Source organism: Eutrigla gurnardus, assembly GCF_963514095.1.
Source record: "Eutrigla gurnardus genome assembly, chromosome: 23".
In the NCBI taxonomy this organism is placed as follows: domain Eukaryota; kingdom Metazoa; phylum Chordata; class Actinopteri; order Perciformes; family Triglidae; genus Eutrigla; species Eutrigla gurnardus.
Window position 1 is genome coordinate 5,395,294 of NC_139934.1, and position 19,265 is coordinate 5,414,558.

General features: G+C 40.2%; 1 protein-coding gene across 1 annotated transcript; it reads right to left on the reverse strand.

Moving 5' to 3' along the window:
* Positions 1-3,687: 3,687 nt before the first annotated feature.
* Positions 3,688-18,580, reverse strand: LOC311009105 (Fc receptor-like protein 5). Its single transcript, XM_084003079.1, has 27 exons — positions 18,411-18,580; positions 17,607-17,900; positions 16,930-17,184; positions 16,666-16,808; positions 15,200-16,471; positions 14,851-14,883; positions 13,644-13,800; positions 13,482-13,498; positions 13,193-13,336; positions 10,810-10,910; positions 9,282-9,349; positions 9,138-9,167; positions 8,746-9,012; positions 8,079-8,324; positions 7,456-7,731; positions 7,093-7,359; positions 6,329-6,634; positions 5,812-6,075; positions 5,458-5,709; positions 5,128-5,262; positions 4,984-4,999; positions 4,794-4,885; positions 4,592-4,642; positions 4,453-4,509; positions 4,306-4,368; positions 4,108-4,164; positions 3,688-3,935 (listed from the first exon to the last, which is right to left on the reverse strand). Exons 6-27 carry the CDS (start codon positions 14,854-14,856, stop codon positions 3,865-3,867), a joined length of 2,943 nt encoding a protein of 980 aa, XP_083859205.1. The 5' UTR covers positions 14,857-14,883; positions 15,200-16,471; positions 16,666-16,808; positions 16,930-17,184; positions 17,607-17,900; positions 18,411-18,580; the 3' UTR covers positions 3,688-3,864.
* Positions 18,581-19,265: the final 685 nt, after the last annotated feature.

Sequence of the window (19,265 nt, forward strand, 5' to 3'; positions counted from 1 at the left end):
TGTTGAAGAGAAAGCCTTTACATTTTTATTGAGTTCATGTATTTAGCCTATGAGTGATTGGTTGCGAGGTTCAGGGTTTATTCTGCAGGCAGGATCGTTGCAAATGTTACAGGTTTCTATTTAATGTGACACTAAATTGTAGCTGCATGATCAACTACGATTCTGATACAACAGACAAACACATTTGCCAAGAATGAAAGCTTTAAAAAAAAAAAAAAACATGTAATTGTTTAGAAGATGTCTGATAGTTTAAGTATAGTCCCAGTATCAAGCTTAATGACACCTCTGTATTATATTAAGTATTTTAAAGGGCCATTAGACTCATTTTTAATTTGAGTCTGATATTGAAATGTAGGGAGAGCATGCAGCAACATGTTCCGACTGCGTCCTACAGGCCGACTCTGCTCTCCACATCATGATTGTTATTTTTAATCAAAGATCTTTTCTCAAGGGAACGAACTGGCAAATAGAAACACAGCCGGCAGCTTAGCGCTGAGGATTTATCGATGCATAAAACATATTAAACACATCTGGTTCAAAGTCAAATACATAAAGATAGAGGGGAAACTTTCACACGTTACGTTACTGATAATGATTCTCCATCCAAAATAAGAGACGCTGACTTCATAGCTGTACTATCATAATGAGTCTGAGACAGAAGAAGATGCCAAAGTGGCTCGTACTATAATAAAAGACTACATTTCCCCTGAAGGAGGTGACACTTTCAAACTGCCCGGTTTAATACATTACTCTTATCACTAATAATGCACATCAAGATGTATTCATTTCTAGAATGTATCATCCTGTATTGCTTTCTCACAACAGATACAATGATTCATTGTTAATTGCTCCTTTAAACAAGGACATTATATACACTACTCAAAAAAATAAAGGGAACACTAGAACAACATGATATAACTGCAAGTCAATCATATTTCTGAGATATCAGCCTGTCCAATCAGGAAGCAGCACTGATTGGGTATCAATTTCAGCTGTTGTGCAAATAAAACAGACCACATGTGGAAACGAGTGGCAATTAGCAAGACATCTCTATAAAGCAGGGGTGTCAAACTGATCCAGTAAAGGGCCGTGTGGCTGCAGGTTTTCATTCCAACCAAGCAAGAACACACCTGATCCAACCAATCAAGGTGTGAAGGCCAATCAGGTAGGTGAATAAGTCAAGTCTGTGTGTTCTTGCTTGGTTGGAATGAAAACCTGCAGCCACACGGCCCTTTACTGGATCAGTTTGACACCCCTGCTATAAAGGAATGGTTCTGCAGGTGGTGACCACAGACCATTTCTCTGTTCTCTGCCTTTCTGGCAGATTTTTTTTCTTTTTTGAATTTTGGCAGTGTTCGCACCACTAGAGGTAGCATGAGGCGGTTTCTCCAACCCACAGAAGTTGCCCAGTTAGTGCAACTCATCCAGGATGGCACATTAATGTGCATTGTGGCAAGGTTTGCTGTGTCCCCCAGCACAGTGTCAAGAGTATGGAGAAGATTCCAGGAGACAGGCCAGTACACAAGGAGACGTGGAGGGGGCCGAAGAAGGACAACAACCCAACAGCAGGTAGTGATGGGCAAAGGGAAGCTTCGAAACAGTTCGAAGCAATGTTTCAGTATGTGTTGAAGCCTTGAAACGAATATGAAACCTGACTCTACAGTGGCATCTAGTGGCCACTTCTGTGAGCTACATGCTCTGGCCAAAGAAAACTCCTATAGTGTGCCACTATGAAATGAGCCGGTCTTAGGTTTCCTTAATTTAAGTAGAATACAGGTTGAATTAAAGAAACATTATTAATAATAAATTACACATTGTTATATGCAATACAATAATCAAAGATTTTTATTCAAAAATAATATTTGTTCAGCTCTTTTTGAGCTGAGTCTGTTTCTTTGTTTGGATAACACTTCCCTGCTTTTGAAAAAATCCTTTCACAGGGTACACTTGTTGCAGGGGAAAATGTCTTAGTCAGTTGGTACAAATTAGGGAAGACAGCACATCTCTCTTGCCAGTATTTCAAAGGATCTGCCCGTCTTGGAATTTAGTCTTAGTCCTACAATTTAGTCTTAAAAAGTGCGAGAGAAACATTCTTCTCCAATATCATCAACAACACTAATAAGGCAAAAACCCTATTTGCAACTGTTGACAGACTGACCAACCCCCCAACACAAATACCAGCTAAACTCCATTCCATGCAGAAATGCAATGAGTTTGCATTCTTTTATACTAATAAAATTGAAGGCATCAGACACGCCATCAATATCTCAAACAAAAAAGTTGGATTACCACCCTGCAAGTCAAAGACTGGATGTGCCAAAACTTCCTACAACTAAATGAGGACAAAACTGAGATAATTGTTTTTGGTGCTAAAAAAAGAAAGGTTTAAAGTAATTCAACACCTTCACTCTCTGTCCCTGAAAACCTCAAACAAAGCCAGAAATCTTGGGGTTATTATGGATTCTGATTTACATTTCGACAGTCACGTTAAATCAGTAACAAAATCAGCCTACTATCACCTCAAAAATGTAGCAAGACTTAGAGGGCTCATGTCAGCTCAAGACTTAGAAAAACTTGTACATGCCTTTATTACTAGTAGGCTAGACTACTGTAATGGTCTCCTTGCAGGTCTTCCAAAAAATAACTGTCGGGCAGCTACAGCTTGTTCAGAACGCTGCTGCTAGAGTTCTTACAAAGACCAAAAAATGTGAGCACATAACACCAATTCTTAAATCCTTACATTGGCTCCCTGTATGTCAGAGGATTGATTTCAAAATCCTCCTGCTCACATATAAATCACTACATGGTCTAGGACCGAAGTATATCACTGATATACATAAGCCTTCTAGACCACTAAGATCTTCTGAGACCAATCTGTTAGTGATTCCCAGAGTAAACAACAATCACGGGAGAGCATCATTTAGTCACTATGCAACAAATGGCTGGAATAAACTTCCTGAAGATGGAAGACTTGCCCCAACTCTGACCACTTTTAAAACTAGACTGAAAACTTTTATGTTCACCATAGCTTTCTGCTAAATCTTTTAATGTCTGCACCGTTTTTAATTATTACAAATATGTTTTTATTCTGCTTTCTGTAACGCATTTTAATTTTGCCTTTTTCTTTTAATTCTTCTATTTTTTTTCCACTTTGATGTATGACATGTCATGATGTGAAGCCCTTTGAGTCTGCCTTGGGAATGAAATGTGCTATACAAATAAAGTTGCCTTGCCTTGGAATGGCCGTTTCGAAACAGAGGAGTTCCTTCAATCTCTGGACTACAGTCACGTGACATGGGCGTTTCAGAACCGCTTTTCGGCACAACGTTTCAAAACGTTTCGATCCGGGACTTCAGAGAAGCGCCAACACGCCCGTTTCGGAATTCACATCACTAACAGCAGGACTGATATCTGCTCCTTTGTGCACGGCTGTCTTTATTTTTTCCTGTTTGGCCTGACCTTTATTGCAATGATTAATCCAAAACATTAATCACATATTCATCTAAAAACAGGTCAGGATTCACAAAAACAGCACATGTTCAGGGCTTTTTATGATCTGTGGAGAGACATATTGGTACCCCTACGTTAAAATGCAGAGTGAGACCAAACGCATGAGCTGGAACAACACAATCATAGGGAAGAATATGAGACAAAAGAAAAACACACAATTGAAAACTGGAGACGGCACACTGCTGCAACGAAACTTTATTGATGCGTAAAATGACCAACGAAGATGAAAGATTCGTCCATACAAAGGTCGAAAGACAAAAGGAAAAATACATTCACGGTTAATTTGCTTAATGATTCATGAGATTTTACTCCCATTTAAGCATCTGACAAATCAATCGCTATAACATCGCTGCGTTATCGTGGAGCCGTTTTTGGTTTGAGTTCAGAATAAACAGTTTGATCCGCTGCTGCCGGACTGGATTTTCCTGTAAATGGAGATGATTTATTTATTCATGTTTGCCGGCGTCGCCCCCCAATTAACAATGATAATAAACTGATGTTCATTTTCATCATCAATGCAGAAAATATACAAAGTGTACAAAAGTAGGAATGGCAAGTAACTATTTAAGAATACGGGGGTTTACAGCAGCTACTCACCTTTGTCTTTCTCTGCTTCAGTGTGGGCGTGCACTTCGGCGTACATCAGGTTGTCGTCTAAAACAGAAGCCAAATTCAGGTTTATTAAATTCAGGCATATTAAAATGCGCCAACGGAGAGGTAAATTAAATATGATTTAGAAAGAATGTGAAAACCACCAAATAATGATTTTAGGGGGTCTGCAGGACTTGACTGTACCTGCAGCCGATGCCATCGCCACACTGGAGTAAACGGTGCTCTCTTCTGGTTTGTTATTCTTCCCTGTTAGAGGGATACAATGAGTTAATCCTGGACTTTGTTCAACAGGCCTGCAGAAGAATATTAACCATGAAATATAGCACTCACCCTTCCTAGCGAGTTTTTTAAGCTCAACCACAGAGTACGTGACGTCAGTGGATTCATCTGGAACAAAATATAGTTTGACTTTAAATAATAATCTAGTATTTGTAACTGCTCAGTGTTAAACATTAAGTATATACTGCACCATGTTTCGGTTCTTCAGAGACACTGATTGACTCAAAGAGGACAGCGTCACCTGCAGAGGAGTGAAAATCAAACCAAGGGCATATCAGTGATTATTACCCCGTTACATGGATTCCTAAATATTCTAAAACAGATTAATAGATGGGAATGTTAACTTCAAGGTTAACGATGAATCATGAAAAGGAAGCAGGAATGAGGCCGACCATGGAGAGGAGGAGGATAGTCTTTGTGTCGAGTTTTAACCTCGTTGGTCATGTCGTCTGCAGCTGGGCTCTGATTGGTGCTCTGAGACCTGCTGGGTCCAAAACACGCAGTAAATTAGGTGGATTTAATAAGGAACATGTAATGCAAGGCTGTTATGTTCAGAATGAGAGGAGGGAGACTTGTACCAACCTCATGAAGCTTGAATCTGTTAAACAAAAAAAAAGGTGATTTTATATTGTAAGTCATCGTATTGTTTCCATGACTTGGAATTATACCTTTGACTTTTCATCATCGGACTGTAATCAATGTGATATAAGAAGGAAAACATCTCACATTTTGACTTTCTGCAGAGATACAGACCCAGCAGCAGGATCATAATCATTAAAACTCCACAAACCAACCCGGTGATCAACACGACAGGAAGTGGAGAGCTTTGTTCAGACCCGGGCACTGAGACATCACTGTGAACTACACACAAATCATGAGAAAGATACACAAGTATTACTACACACTCGCTTAAATCCTTGATCACATACCTTTCGATGCTACTCATGTTACATTGTTGTCTGTATGTAATTACTGAATACCTGAATGTATAAAACACAGTTTAAATGAAACAAAGCAGACTTCTAATTCAGACCAAACTTTTTTAATCATTCTCACATTTTACCGACATCCAACTCTCTGGTGACTTCTGACGCCGGCTAGTCAAAGCCTCACATCTATACAAGCCTTCATCTGACTTTGAGACTGCAGAGATAGCCAGCTCCCCTCTGCTCTGATTTGGGAGGAGTTTTCCATTTTTATAAAAATCAACATTAGAAAGAGCCTCGTCTGTCTTCGACTTGCAGCTGAGAGTGACAGGACGTCCCTCGGACACAGGAAGGGCAGGGCTCACCAGGATCACATCATCGTCTGGAACAAGATCCAAAAAGATGAAGTTTTGGTCAGAAAGACCAGCTGGTGCAGGTTGAAATACTGTTGAAATACTTCAAATTAAAATCATTTAAAACTCACAATTCACAGTGATGTTGACTGCATTGCTGAACTGTCCTGTTCCAGACTCACACCAGTACACTCCACTGATCCGGGTGAGGTTCATGATGCATGTGGATCCAGTCATTGTCCCCCAGGTAGTACAGTATGATGGGGCGCCATATAAAGAAAACCTGCTCACTCTCCACTCAGTGGAGTTTCCCTCACAGCTCAGTGATGGTGACTCTTCCCTGAAGTGTTGCACTCTGTCAGGACTCACTGAGAGAGATGCTGCTGGATTGAAGTCTGAGAAACAAGACGTAATGAGGGGACGATGGACATAATCCTGCAGGTTTATTGTGTTCTTAATCTTTTTAATTGTTGGTGAGAAGAAACAAAGGATCACACCAATAGAGACATATAATTGCATTAAAGTCAAACCTGTCGGCAAACTAAGGTGGCCTTCTGGTAACGTGAAAACGTGAACGTAACTAAAATATCTCCATAATAACTAAATGTCTTCTTTTGTGCAAGAATGGAAAAGTCAAGACAAACCTACCTCCAGACCAGACAAACTTGGTGGCACTATAATGAGTGGAGTAGACTGGATCTCCTCTTTCAGCCCTGCACATATATCCTGCCGTGTGCGTCTGTCCATGAACAATGTAGGGTTCAGTCCCGTTGGTGCTACCAGGTAGCAGCTCATAACTGTAGGAGTTGTAGGAGCTCTCTGAAGGTTTGGGAACAGCCTTATACCAGTAGAACCTCCATCCTGCAGACGGATGCTGAACACTGCAGTTCAGAGTCACCGAGTCTCCAGGACTCAGCCATGATGGAGACACAGTGAGATCAGGCGTAGGTTTATCTGTTGGACATGATTTCACAGAACGAAGACATGTTATGATGAGTCAGTGGAGCACTAAATGGTAATTGGCCTCATTTATATAGCGCTTTTCTCCAAAGCGCTTTACAACAATGACTGACATTCACCCATTCATTTACACACTGACGGCAAAGTCAAACACGCAGGGTGACAACCAGCTCGTCAGGAGCAATTAGGGTGAGGTGTCTTGCTCAGGGACACCAGGCACTCAGCTAGGAGGAGCCGGGGATCGAACCGGCAATCTTGCGGTTGCAAGCCAACCCGGTCTACCTCCTTAGCTAAACCCCCCCCCGAGCAATACTTGTATCCTACTTAGTTCTCCATCTCCAAATGTATCACACAAGTGTGAAGGTGCATCATCTTAAAATATATCAACCAAACTAACATCTGAAATAATATAAACTTGTTTTACATTCAGCAAAACAAAACAGGTGACTTACTGGAATCAAGTTTCAGTGTGAAAGCATCACTCCAGTCTGTGAAGATCTTGTATTTTTTACTTCTGCCCCAGCACCGGTACTCTCCACTGAGTGCTGACCTAATCATGTGGCCACTTGGGTTTTGTGGTCTGTATGAGTTGGGTGTCTCCCATCCGTACTCCCACTCAGTGTCTCCTCCATCCTCGACTAGACACACAAGAGTGATCGTCTCTCCAGAGTATAACTCAGGCCAGTTGGGTTGCAGAGTCACAACAGGCCTGATTTTAACTGTCCATGATTCAACAGTATCAGTGTATTAAAGGTCAAATATGTTTTATTATGAATAAGGATTATTTCTACATTGTGTTCTCCATATCAACTCACCACTTATTACTTCACTGTACTCCGTGTAGAAAACTGGGTTTCCTCGTCCTCCTCTACACCAGTAGAGTCCTCTTTGTGAGACACGGATTTGTCCGTTTGAGAGGAGAATGTAATCTTGTGTGGTCAGTGGTTCAGAGGATATATCGCCTCTGTACCAGAAATATTTCCAACCAGAGGATGATGCTGATGATGATGATGGTGATGATGGTCCCACAGAGCAGGTCAGGGTCACATTGTCCCGTTCATAGTCTTTGCTGAGACGGGCCTTTGGTTGTGCTGTTTAATGTAGAACAAACACATGAATATTGTCATTATTGTCTCTGTAAATTATTAATTTGATAGATATTTCAAACGAATAATATAATCTCATTTTTTGAGTTTTCTTGGTGCTGCTACAACTAATTGTAGTAAATTATGTAGAAATATTAATTACTTTTAAATCTGTGTGTATAATTAAGGTGTAGCGACCTGATGGAAATCAATCAACAGTGACCATCACATACATTAACGACTGAAAGTGTAGATTAACTTAAACTAACGTGGATTCTAGAGAATAAAAACTCCCTCTGCTTCACTCTGGGAAGGTTATACGTCTGCAGCTCCTTAATGTGAAAAGTACTCACGTTGCATTTTCAGTTTTACTGATTCAGATTCTTCATCCTCAAATTTACACGAGTAAGAGCTCTCGGTTGACGTCAGAGAAGTCGTCACTTCAACTGTGTTTTGTTGGTTTATGTCTGTTTCAATCAGTGATCCGTCTTCGTAGAAGGTTGCCTCCTCCTTTCTCTGATCACGATGCCGACAGCGAAGCATCACCGACTCTCCTCTGAACAAGGTGGACGCAGGAGTTTGCAGGATCACATCTTTGTCTGTGTAACACAGATGGTTCCTTTTTCTTTTTAGTAAATCAGTTCAATATATCACAAATATGAACAAATGTTAAGAAAAAGTAGAGTTTGAGACAGAAGAAGATGCCAAAGTTACTCATACTATAATAAAAGACTACATTTCCCCTGAAGGAGGCGCCACTTTCAAAATGCCCGGTTTAATACATTACTCTCATCACTAATAAGGGACACTTTGCACATCAAGATGCATTCATTTCTAGGATGTACCGTCCTGTATTACTCTCTCACAACAGATACAATGATTAAATATGTGATGATTGCTCCTTTAAACAAAGGACATTATATACATTCATACATTATATATATAAGAACTTTAGGGTGATCATATTCACATGGCTCATAAATAAGTGATTTGTCATGAGGTAAAACTTTGAGAACTTACCTGATACAGTTAGAGAGACTTTATTACTTTCTCTTCTCAAATATGACCTCTTATAATTACCAAGACAGTGATATTCACCACTGTGGCCTGTAGTTAGAGAAGTTGATGTATAATTCTTATGTTCGTTCAATGAGAGAACAGCGTAACCATTCCTCCAGATCTCGTAAATCCAGTCGTTGTCATTTCCTTCCCTCATGTCACACATGAAGGTAACAGACTCTCCGGTAAATAAAGTGGACCAGTTTGGCTCAATGGTCAGCAGAGCATCTAGAAACCAACACAAGATGCATGAAAGTGAGATGTTTGATTTCCTGTCACTGCACTTATCCTACAGTTAAAAGGTGATACTGCTTCATCCCGAGTGAATATCAAAAGAATAACTGTGTAATTACCTTGAGCTGGTTCACAGTAGAGGATGAGAGCTGAAACAGAGTTTGAAACATCGTCATACGTTATCAAACTGGCTGTAAAACAAACAACATCAGGCATTTAAGACGTTGCATCGATGGGAACTATGATTTAAACAATGTCCTCACAGAGAAACCCCAGCACACGGAGCACAGCGTGTCCCATCCTCACGCTGCTTCTGGGAAATGCTTCTATTCTGTGGAGAGAAAGCTTAAGACACACCAAGAACATTGGATGAAATCAGGAACTGCAGAGAAAATGAAGATGCATCACATGTAAATGTTGGATCGGAAGTTTCATCAACTTCTGCTTCTGAGTTTACACGGTCTGTTTCCTTCCTTTTCACACCATTCTCACACAAATAAACCAGTGTGAATTACGCCTACTTTTTCCTGCACGTCAGATCTAAGTCCAACAAATTAAAATCCTCTGATCACCAAGATATATATTTAAATGTCCTTCCTGCATAGATATGAGGCTCCTGTTGCCTCACAAAGGGTCAATAATTATTCATGACACTGTTACACCTGCTGCTTAAAGTCAAAACTTATCCTTAGACTTAATAACCTGCCCACCAGTCAACAGTGTACAGTATTAAAGGGGACAGATAAAACTCAAGGTTTCATGCTCACGTTGTAATCCAACTGGGAAATATTCACAAAAGATCACAAAAGTGAACTGCAGTATGCGGTAGAGAGAAGTACGATGACATGAACATTTCATTATAATGGTGTAATTCAGGGTTTTTTTCTGGTTCTGTGAGAGAGGAAGGAAGAGGTCGTCAATATTTTTGGAAAATGGCATTAAAAGGAACTTTTCCCCTCATGCTGAAGTTTCACGTTGGTGCCGAGCTAAAAAGATTTCTCAGAGGAAGAGTGGGAGTGTCGGTGAGGATGCTGGATTATTCCGCTAGTACACTGAGATTTATCTCTCTTTATGATACAGAATGAAGAGTGTGTTGAAGAGAAATCCTTTTACATTCATGTTGAGTTTATGTATTTAGCCTATGAGTGATTGGTTTCAAGGTTCAGTTCCCAGTGCGTCCTACTTGCCGGCTCTGCTCTCTCCACAGCATGAGTTATTTTTAGCAATGATCTTTTCTCAAGGGAAAGAACTGGCAAATAGAAACGCAGCCGACGGCTTAGTGCTGAGAGTTTATCGATGCATAAAACATATTAAACACATCTGGGTCAAAGTCAAATACATACAGACAAAGATAAACTTGAAACGCGTTGTCTGATAATGATTTTTCCATCCAAAATAAAAGAGATGCCGACTTCATAGCTGCACTTTTACAATGAAAGTTTGAGACAGAAGATGCCAAAGTCACTCATACTATAATAAAAGACTACATTTCCCCTGAAGGAGGCCCCACTATCAAACTACCTGGTTTCATACATCACTCTTATGACTAATAAGGGACACTTTGCACATCAAGATGCATTCATTTCTAGAATGTATCATCCTGTATTGCTCTCTCACAACAGATACTATAATTAATTGTTAACTGCTCCTTTATATTTGACAACTTTACGCTCATATCACATATCATATCAGCACTTCATCCAACAGGGTGATCATATTCACATGGCTCATAAATAAGTGATTTGTCATGAGGTAAAAATTTGACAACTTACCTGATACAGTTAGAGAGACTTGTGGCGCCCGCGGGACAGAGGCACAGCGCAGTGAATGGACGGCGTGCCATATATGGAGTTCCGATTGCCCATCGGAATCACCAGCGTGGAGGAACACGGCTGGGAGGAAATCAGCGCAAGACGACAGGAGGGGATAAAAGGAGACGACGGAGAACACGTTCGTGTGGAGAGTAAGGAGATGTTGAGAGAGAGAGAGAGAGAGAGAGAGAGAAAACTAAAAGCCCTGTGTATGACCCGCTGCTGTAGGAGAGCCCCGCGCCCTGATCGACCCCCGGACCATCTGACTACCCGCCTCTGCTTCGACCCCCGCCTGCCTGACCGCCGCCTCTCCCGCCGAGCCCCGGACCGTATGACTGCCCGTCCCCGTGTACCGAACCCCGCTCTTGCCCAACGGCGTCGCCTCAGCCCCCTCAAGCCAGCCCCGCACTCCGCGGCATCGACAGCATCCCTGCAACAGTCTTTAATAAAGAACATTAATTGTGAATTTGGTGTGGACAGCCCTCTTTTCCCTGAAATTGGTCACGTAGCGCCTTCTCGTAATCCCGAGGGCGCTACAGACTTTATTACTTTCTTTTTTCAGAGTTCTGTGGCCTGTAGTTAGAGATTGCGATGTAAAACTTATCCGAGTCAAAATGAAACCAGTCGTCATTTCCTTCCCTCATGTCACACATGAAGGTAACAGACTCTCCGGTAAATAAAGTGGACCAGTTTGGCTCAATGGTCAGCAGAGCATCTAGAAACCAACACAAGATGCATGAAAGTGAGATGTTTGATTTCCTGTCACTGCACTTATCCTACAGTTAAAAGGTGATACTGCTTCATCCCGAGTGAATATCAAAAGAATAACTGTGTAATTACCTTGAGCTGGTTCACAGTAGAGGATGAGAGCTGAAACAGAGTTTGAAACATCGTCATACATTATCAAACTGGCTGTAAAACAAACAACATCAGGCATTTAAAACGTTGCATCGATGGGAACTATGATTTAAACAAAGTCCTCACAGAGAAACCCCAGCACACGGAGCACAGCGTGTCCCATCCTCACGCTGCTTCTGGGAAATGCTTCTATTCTGTGGAGAGAAAGCTTAAGACACACCAAGCATATTCGATGAAATCAGTAACTGCAGAGAAAATGAAGATGTATCACATCCACGTCCATCGAATTGAAATCCTCCGATAACCGAAATGTATATTTATCTTTCCTTCCTGTAGGTTGTTATTGCCTTGCGAATGATCAGTAATGTCGTGGAATAAAATATATCATCTTCTTATAAGCGGAGAGAAGCCGAAAATAAAGATTACTGACAAAATAAATGTCTTTTTGAGTTATTTTTTTCTGCTGTACGGAGAAGGTTCATCGTCATACAGAGTGCAAGCAGTCTGATGGAGGAAGAACAAGGGTTGCAGAAAGGGCGCCATCTTTGTAGTGCTTTGAATGTGGGTGTGTATCACACATGGGTGAACCGTTATCTGTTGCTTCTTAATTAGCTTGTGGTTACCATGCCTGTCATGGGTCAACTAATCTGTTGCTTTCTGATGACCTTGTGGTAAACAGAAAACAGAACAAAAACCAAGAAGTATTAGTTATAGCAGTTACAGAAATAGTTTTCCATTACGGTAGATGCTGCTTAAAAGGCAGCGGTTTTCTTTGTACAATTAGATCATAGAATTTGATTAAAATCATTACATGGTGAAATGTGTCACTACTTCATCCCACAGGGTGCGACCGTGTCCGAGCAAAACAGAAACAGTGTCATCAACAGAAGTCAAAATGGAGCGTCCCGTCATCAGTATTCGCTGAGACTCTGTTGGGTTTTTCCAGAGAGAATAAATAGCATTTTTTTAGACTTCTTATTTTCATTGTCCACCAAGATGGAAATGTTGTCACATTATTTCTATAATACTGGGGGATTTGCTTATCCAGTTTGGCTGTCCAGTCAAAAACAAACAACAAACAAGCAACAGGTTTCTGCTGAAACAAATAAGTTTAATGATGCATAAAATTCTTTAAAACATTTTTTTTAAAACACAAAAATATAAGATATGTTCAGATTACAACATATACATACAATAGTTATTTTCTTTTCTCAAAAAAAGAAAAAGAAAAACATGCATTAAATAACTAACTGGATCTTTCACATCCAACACTGAAAAAATATACACAGTCGGTTACTTAAGTTTAAATTGAAAATAAATGACTAAATGAAAAATGTTTAAAAAAAAAAGAAGCATTTTTGAACAATTTCATATAATCTCACAAATTAACTGTACAACATACTGAGCACAGTCTAATATTTGGATTTTATATAAATGCTGTCAACCACTTGTTGACACAGCTCTCTTTACGGAGCTGGAATCAAAACAAGATAAAGACATTTTTAGGATGCACTCAAGCAACATGTTCGATTCTTGGAGAATAAATCAGTAAAAGTGTGCACATCATATTGTGACATTATCACCAAGAGCTGTTCCCGGTTTCCCTTCAGAATTATCAGCTTCATCAGCTGCTGCAGGAGTTGATTTTCCTACAAATGGAGAGAAATTTGTGAACTACAATTTTAAAAACTAATCGTTTTGATAGAAAAACACTTTGGAACAAGAAGAGTTGATTCTCAGTTTGCAGCTCAGATTAACAGGATCTCCCTCAGTCGTAGGACAGGCAGGGCTCACCTGGATTATATCTTGAACTGAAAAAACAGTCAAAGAATATGATCAGTTTTGCTCATAAAACAGTTTGATTCAATACTCGTTTATTAACTGAAAACAATTGTATATGGAGGTGGCCTATATAAATATGAGGGAGTTAAATTCCAGTTGAGATCTGAATCCTACCTTGTGTTTCAGCCAGAAGAGCATATTCTTCAGTGTCTGACGTACGTCTGAAACATTCATATTCCAAACCATCAGAATCCTTCACAGAGCAGGTCAGTGTCACACTCCCTCCATCACTTATGATTCCCTTTTCTGGTGTCAAGGATGGCATCACCATCTAAGTAAGAAAGGTAGAGCCTCTGGTCACCTGACAACATATGAGTGATTAAGTGTGATTAGAGTTCTCAACGGGCCTGAAAATTACAGCCCGACCCGACCCGGCCCGCGGGTTTTTAAACCCGAACCCGACGCAGCCCGACACACCAGCATGAATTGTCAGCCCGAACCCGACCCCCCGCGCGCCTGCATTGTTTTCCTCATACACTTGTTATCACGATCAGATAGACAGCAGACGTGAATTCAAATGAAACTTAAGGTGCGTGTCCACAGGGGCGATTTTAAACGCGAGTGGACGCGCCGCTTCCCAGTATTGCACGCTTGGCGGGCTGCCACTAGAGGATGATTGACAGGCGCTCTCCTTTAAACAACACATTTTTGCGAGCGTTCGCGAGCGTTCCCGAGGCGGCGAGTCGAGCCCGGCGCCTCTGATTAGCATAAAGTAGATTCAACTTATACTTTAGGCAAATGAGGAGCGGCCAACTCGCGCGCCGTCTCTCGACATTCGCCGCGACGCTACCAGAATGCATTGCACAGCTTTTCACATAGACAATGAATGGGACGCGGGGAAACACCGCTGCCTGTGGACACGCACCTTGACACTGCCCCATGAAGCAGGCAGCAAGATTGACCAAACGTGAACAGCGATGATTCACAGCAAACAATATATAATTTACAACCTACAATTTTTTTTTTTTTTTAATGAAATGTGTTTTACAAAAAAAGGAAGCCCGAGGCCCGACCCGACCCGGCTCATTTGCGTATTTTTTCGGCCCGGACCCGGCCCGAAACTTCGGGTCCCGTCGGGTTTGTCGGGCTGGGCCGACCCGTTGAGAACTCTAAGTGTGATACAGTGATACAATATCAGTAATATAATTTTTTTATTATTATTATTTTTTTTAGCATCAAACTGTGTCACGAACATTAAACATTAAGTTGGATTCAGAAGAAGCGGTAAAAGCTGCTATATTGGAAAGCTAGCTGAAAACACAAAAAGGGGATTTGATTAATACAGCATGTGATAAATATTGAGGAAGTAAATCTTATTCACCTTCATCACGGCCGTAGAGGAATGAATTTTGCACTAAAATACAGAAAAAGATAATCAGACAATAAACAAAAGCATTCAAAATTCAGGTGGGATATTAAGCTTAGTTATTGCTTATCAATCAACAGTGTCACGCATTTCTGCGATGATATCCTATACTTTGAGAAAGAGACAGGGCACGATCAACAAAATCTTTAAAACTAATGTTAAAACAAATTATATTAAATGAGCAATAATTAAATTCAAAAGCTTTATACATGAAAACATTTCACATAATCATCTAGTTTGAATCAAACCAAATCAGCCAGTCATTAAAATTGTTCAAAACTGGAAAATGCACTGATGTACTCACAGAATAAACCCAGCACACAGAGCCAAGTGAGCCCCATCACCTTGAGCCGCTCCTCTTCTTCTAAGAAATGCTTCTCCTCGACTTCAACAATAATGCAAAGACAACAACCGGAAAGAACAGAATCGTTTGTTTACACGAAGCTCACAGCTACTGGGGCTTTGCCCACATTATACTTTGACAGGTTTACACTTCCTGCCCACTGAAAAAAGATATTAGCTTGTGCAAAGATTAGTGCCTGGTAGGGTTGTCAACAACGGATAATAATCAATACTAAATATTATCGGATTATAATAATTTGCAAAAGTATCAATAGCAACAGTCTTTGCCTCCTCTAGGTGACGTGCAACTTCACCCGGCAGCGCTGCAGAAAGACAGCATGTTCACATGAATTTGTGTCACTTTTTTTGTAGGTTTATAGTACATCCCGTATGTGAGCCGAATACATAAAAGAGTCAATAGAAAATATGGTCAGAACTTTTTTTTCATTTGGTGGTAGAATAGTGTATTCTATGTGAAACCTGACTTCCTCACTACAATAACCTCACTTATTTACAGAAATAAAAGGGGAAATGGAAAAAAAAAAAACTCTCCAGTTCCTCTTCACAAATTAAAGATGTGTTACTGTGATAACCAAAGTGTAAGGTTTAAATTCAGTCCTGGTTGACTTATGCATGTCCGAAATATTTTTTGCAGAAACTTGCATTGTTCAGTTGACAATCTACAGCTCATTGACAACACTGGATGTTACAGTACTTTTAAATCAAAATTTAAAGTACTTAAAAATCATCAAAACACTTGACATTGGATAATTCATAAAAGATATATACAGTTAAGTACAAGTCATCATTCTAGCTTCCATAGAGGTTTCTTTCACTTTTCATGTTCATCTCTTTGGCTCCTGAAAACCTTGGTTGACCTATTGGTGGTGCTGTGACTTCAGAGTTTGGGCTTTTGCAACACACTGTACAGTGTGTCGATGTGCGCAGGGTTCTCCGCCTCATCCAGGGTGACACAATGTGAGCTTGACGCCTCGTTCATCTTCTTGTGTTCTTGCGTATCTTTACTGAAGTCACTCTTGCCTCGAGAGGAAATCACATGTGGTAACTGTAAAACGCTGTACAGGGTTTCTACTTTCTGCTTGGACCCCGGCTCTGCGGCATCCATATTTTCAAAACAGGCCTCAGCTTGACTGGGGGAAGACGCAGAGCCTCTCGACACAGATTGTGGCTCGGCTGGCTGGTTTTCGTCTATCGGAGCAGTAGATGGCTCTGCCTAGAAATAATGCAGTAAAATGTGTTTTAGTCTTGTGGGGAAAAACAAAAACAAAACTATATTCCACACCTCAAAGAATGCTGTAATGCAAAATCATTTATGCAAAAAGGGAAAACACTATAAAGGTCATCACATTCTTCAAATATTACATCCTCAAAGATGTGTGTAAATATTGCTTAATAAATCCAACTTACCTGACGGCGAATCAAAAAGTCAATAGTGGCATAGAGGGAGACTACAACAACTACTACTATCATTATTGCAACAACTATTAATGTTTTTCGAACAACAGACGGTTCTGATGCCCCTTCATGTTCAGGATTAGATTTTCCAAAGCCTGGAAAGACATGGAAACACATTTTAGCAGATTGCACCCACAACAACTTAATTGTTACATTAAGATTTAACTTTTGACTCAGATCGAGGGAGCAAGAAGAAACTCGTCACATAACACTCACACGTCGACTCTGTGCTTAGGGAAATGTTGTTCGTGCTAACGCCGTTGTTGCCTTTGCAGAAAATTGATCTGCCGTCAGTGAAGATGGTGATGTTGACCTTCCAGAGTGATCTCTGCAATGACTGGCAACCATCTTTGCCACAGATGGACCACACCCAGTCGTCCTGGATGGAGCAGTTGACTGTGATGTTGCAGAGCTCAGCAGACAGGTTGGAGTGCAGCTCTGACATCCTGATCACGGGTCTGGGAACAGTTTCTGCAACGCGCATGCAAGCAGATAAATTAAACGGCACAAGGTAACTTTTTGGCACACTCTGGTGGCAACTAGTAAGGTTCACAACATAATTCATACGCCACATGAAGTGCCACAGTTAAATGTAAAAAAAGCTATCAACTTTTTCCCCACTTTGTCAAAAATAAAACTGCCACATGTATTGATAAAACTACACATTTTAACAATAAAATAAAATTATCAAAATAAATTATGTGGGTGAGAGGGGATAACTTAAAATAAAGTTTTTGCATTCTAAATGCATAAAAAAAAGTAGTATAAAAAGTATACCTTTGAGGAAATGATATTTGGCCAGTAGAATCTAATTGCTAATCACATTATTTCAGATATCATAATTTGTGGTCGTATTTCCAGTATCAACTATGTGAAAACTTTGAAAAACTTACCTTGAACAATTAGTTTGTGGCTCTCTGTTGACAATTTGAATTTATAATCGAAGAATGAATATGTGTAGATGCCGCTGTCCGTCTCAGTTAGTCTGTTGATACACAAGGTGCGGTCCCTTGGATAATAATCCACTTTGTCTGTGTACTTGGGTGTGATGTTTGGAGGTAAAACGATAGCTTCTTCATTAAAAACCCACCCATCGTTGTGATATGGTGGCGATTTTCTGATTCGTAGGCATATGGAACTGTTTACCATTCGGTAGTGCTCCCTTGGCGGGTCCTTCTCTGTAATCACTGACAGGAAACATCAAATATATCATTTTTTAAATGTCTTGAAACAGACTGCAGCACATTACATTAAAAATGCTTCATATGCAGAAATAATGTGACTAAAAATACATGTCATAAACTCATAGATGTAAAATAACATTTTGCAGGAGAGACTGTTTTGCCTTTCTTCAACTACTGGAAAATGCTTACTATGTTGTTCCCTTCCAGGCTACTAAACCACCAAGATTATAAGCAAGCAACTGTACCTCATGCAGTTAAAGGCTATGTTATAGCCAGGCACATTGTAAAGCACCAGCAATATTCTGGTGACCAATTTTAGGAGATAAATATCGGTATGAAAAAATGAAATGAGCTCAGAAAACACACACACCATGTTTCTGTAATACTGCATGAAGCAGGAGCACTAAGGCTAAGTAAATAAATGCAATGTTTACACAAAAGCACATGGAAAGTAAGACTTGGCCTCAGTTACTGCATTAAACACCCCATTTCTTTTATAGAAATCCATCTTACCTGCAAAGATCCAACAACTCAGAAGAAGAAGCAGCATCTTCTTCAATCTAGTGATTGATTATTCTTTGCCAACGATCATGTGAACCGTGTTTCCTGTTTGACAGGTGCAGCAAACCCCAGTTGAGCAAAACAACAAGACCCAGGAAGTTAAATGGGTAGCATGCACCGTTACACATTTCACTTTATTTGAACCGAGAATATATATTGAACGGCTCATTTTTGCATGATTTTATTATCTGTCTGGGGGGGGGGGGGGGGGGGGGGGGCATTAAGTGGGGCGTCTGGGGAATTTTGAAGCTTCAATTTATGGTGCATGTCTTTGTGTGTTAAAGACAACGTCAAATACTGGCAGGAGGTGACTATACAATATACAAAATAGAATGGAATATAACGTAACCTCTTTAAAAGTGCATATCATGCCTATTCACCTCAATTAATTTTGATGAATTCAGTAACACATTAAAAAAATATGACCCACAATGTCCATGTTCTCTAAAAGTCACGAATCAAGTTGTGATAATATTATGAGGAAATGAGTGGTAGTGTCACCAACTTTATTTTCCTAATTTTTCATTGAACATAAACAGGCAGACACAGTAAAAAAGAAAAAAATATATATCCAAATGAAAACCAAACGCAAACGAATAAAAATGTCACTGTAAATCACAAAAACAAAATGGAGACCAACACTCAGCATAAACGTACAACTGCACTGTATTAAATAATGGGGCACACTCATTAAACACTCAATGAGTGTCCAAATTAAAGCATACCAAAAAGTGTAACGAAAAATATAGCTTAACTTACGGTTGAGTTTCGACCCGGAGGCTAAAAAAATAGTTTGAGGCCCTCAAA

Excerpts from the sequence above, each read along its gene's own strand:
- LOC311009105 (XM_084003079.1), bottom strand. Across the intron at positions 10,911-13,192 it reads CATGTTGCTTGAGTGCATCC|CCGTGTTCCTCCACGCTGGT; the intron begins TAAAAATGTCTT and ends ATTTCCTCCCAG. Across the intron at positions 3,936-4,107 it reads TGAAGCAGAGAAAGACAAAG|GAAAATCCAGTCCGGCAGCA; the intron begins GTGAGTAGCTGC and ends CTCCATTTACAG.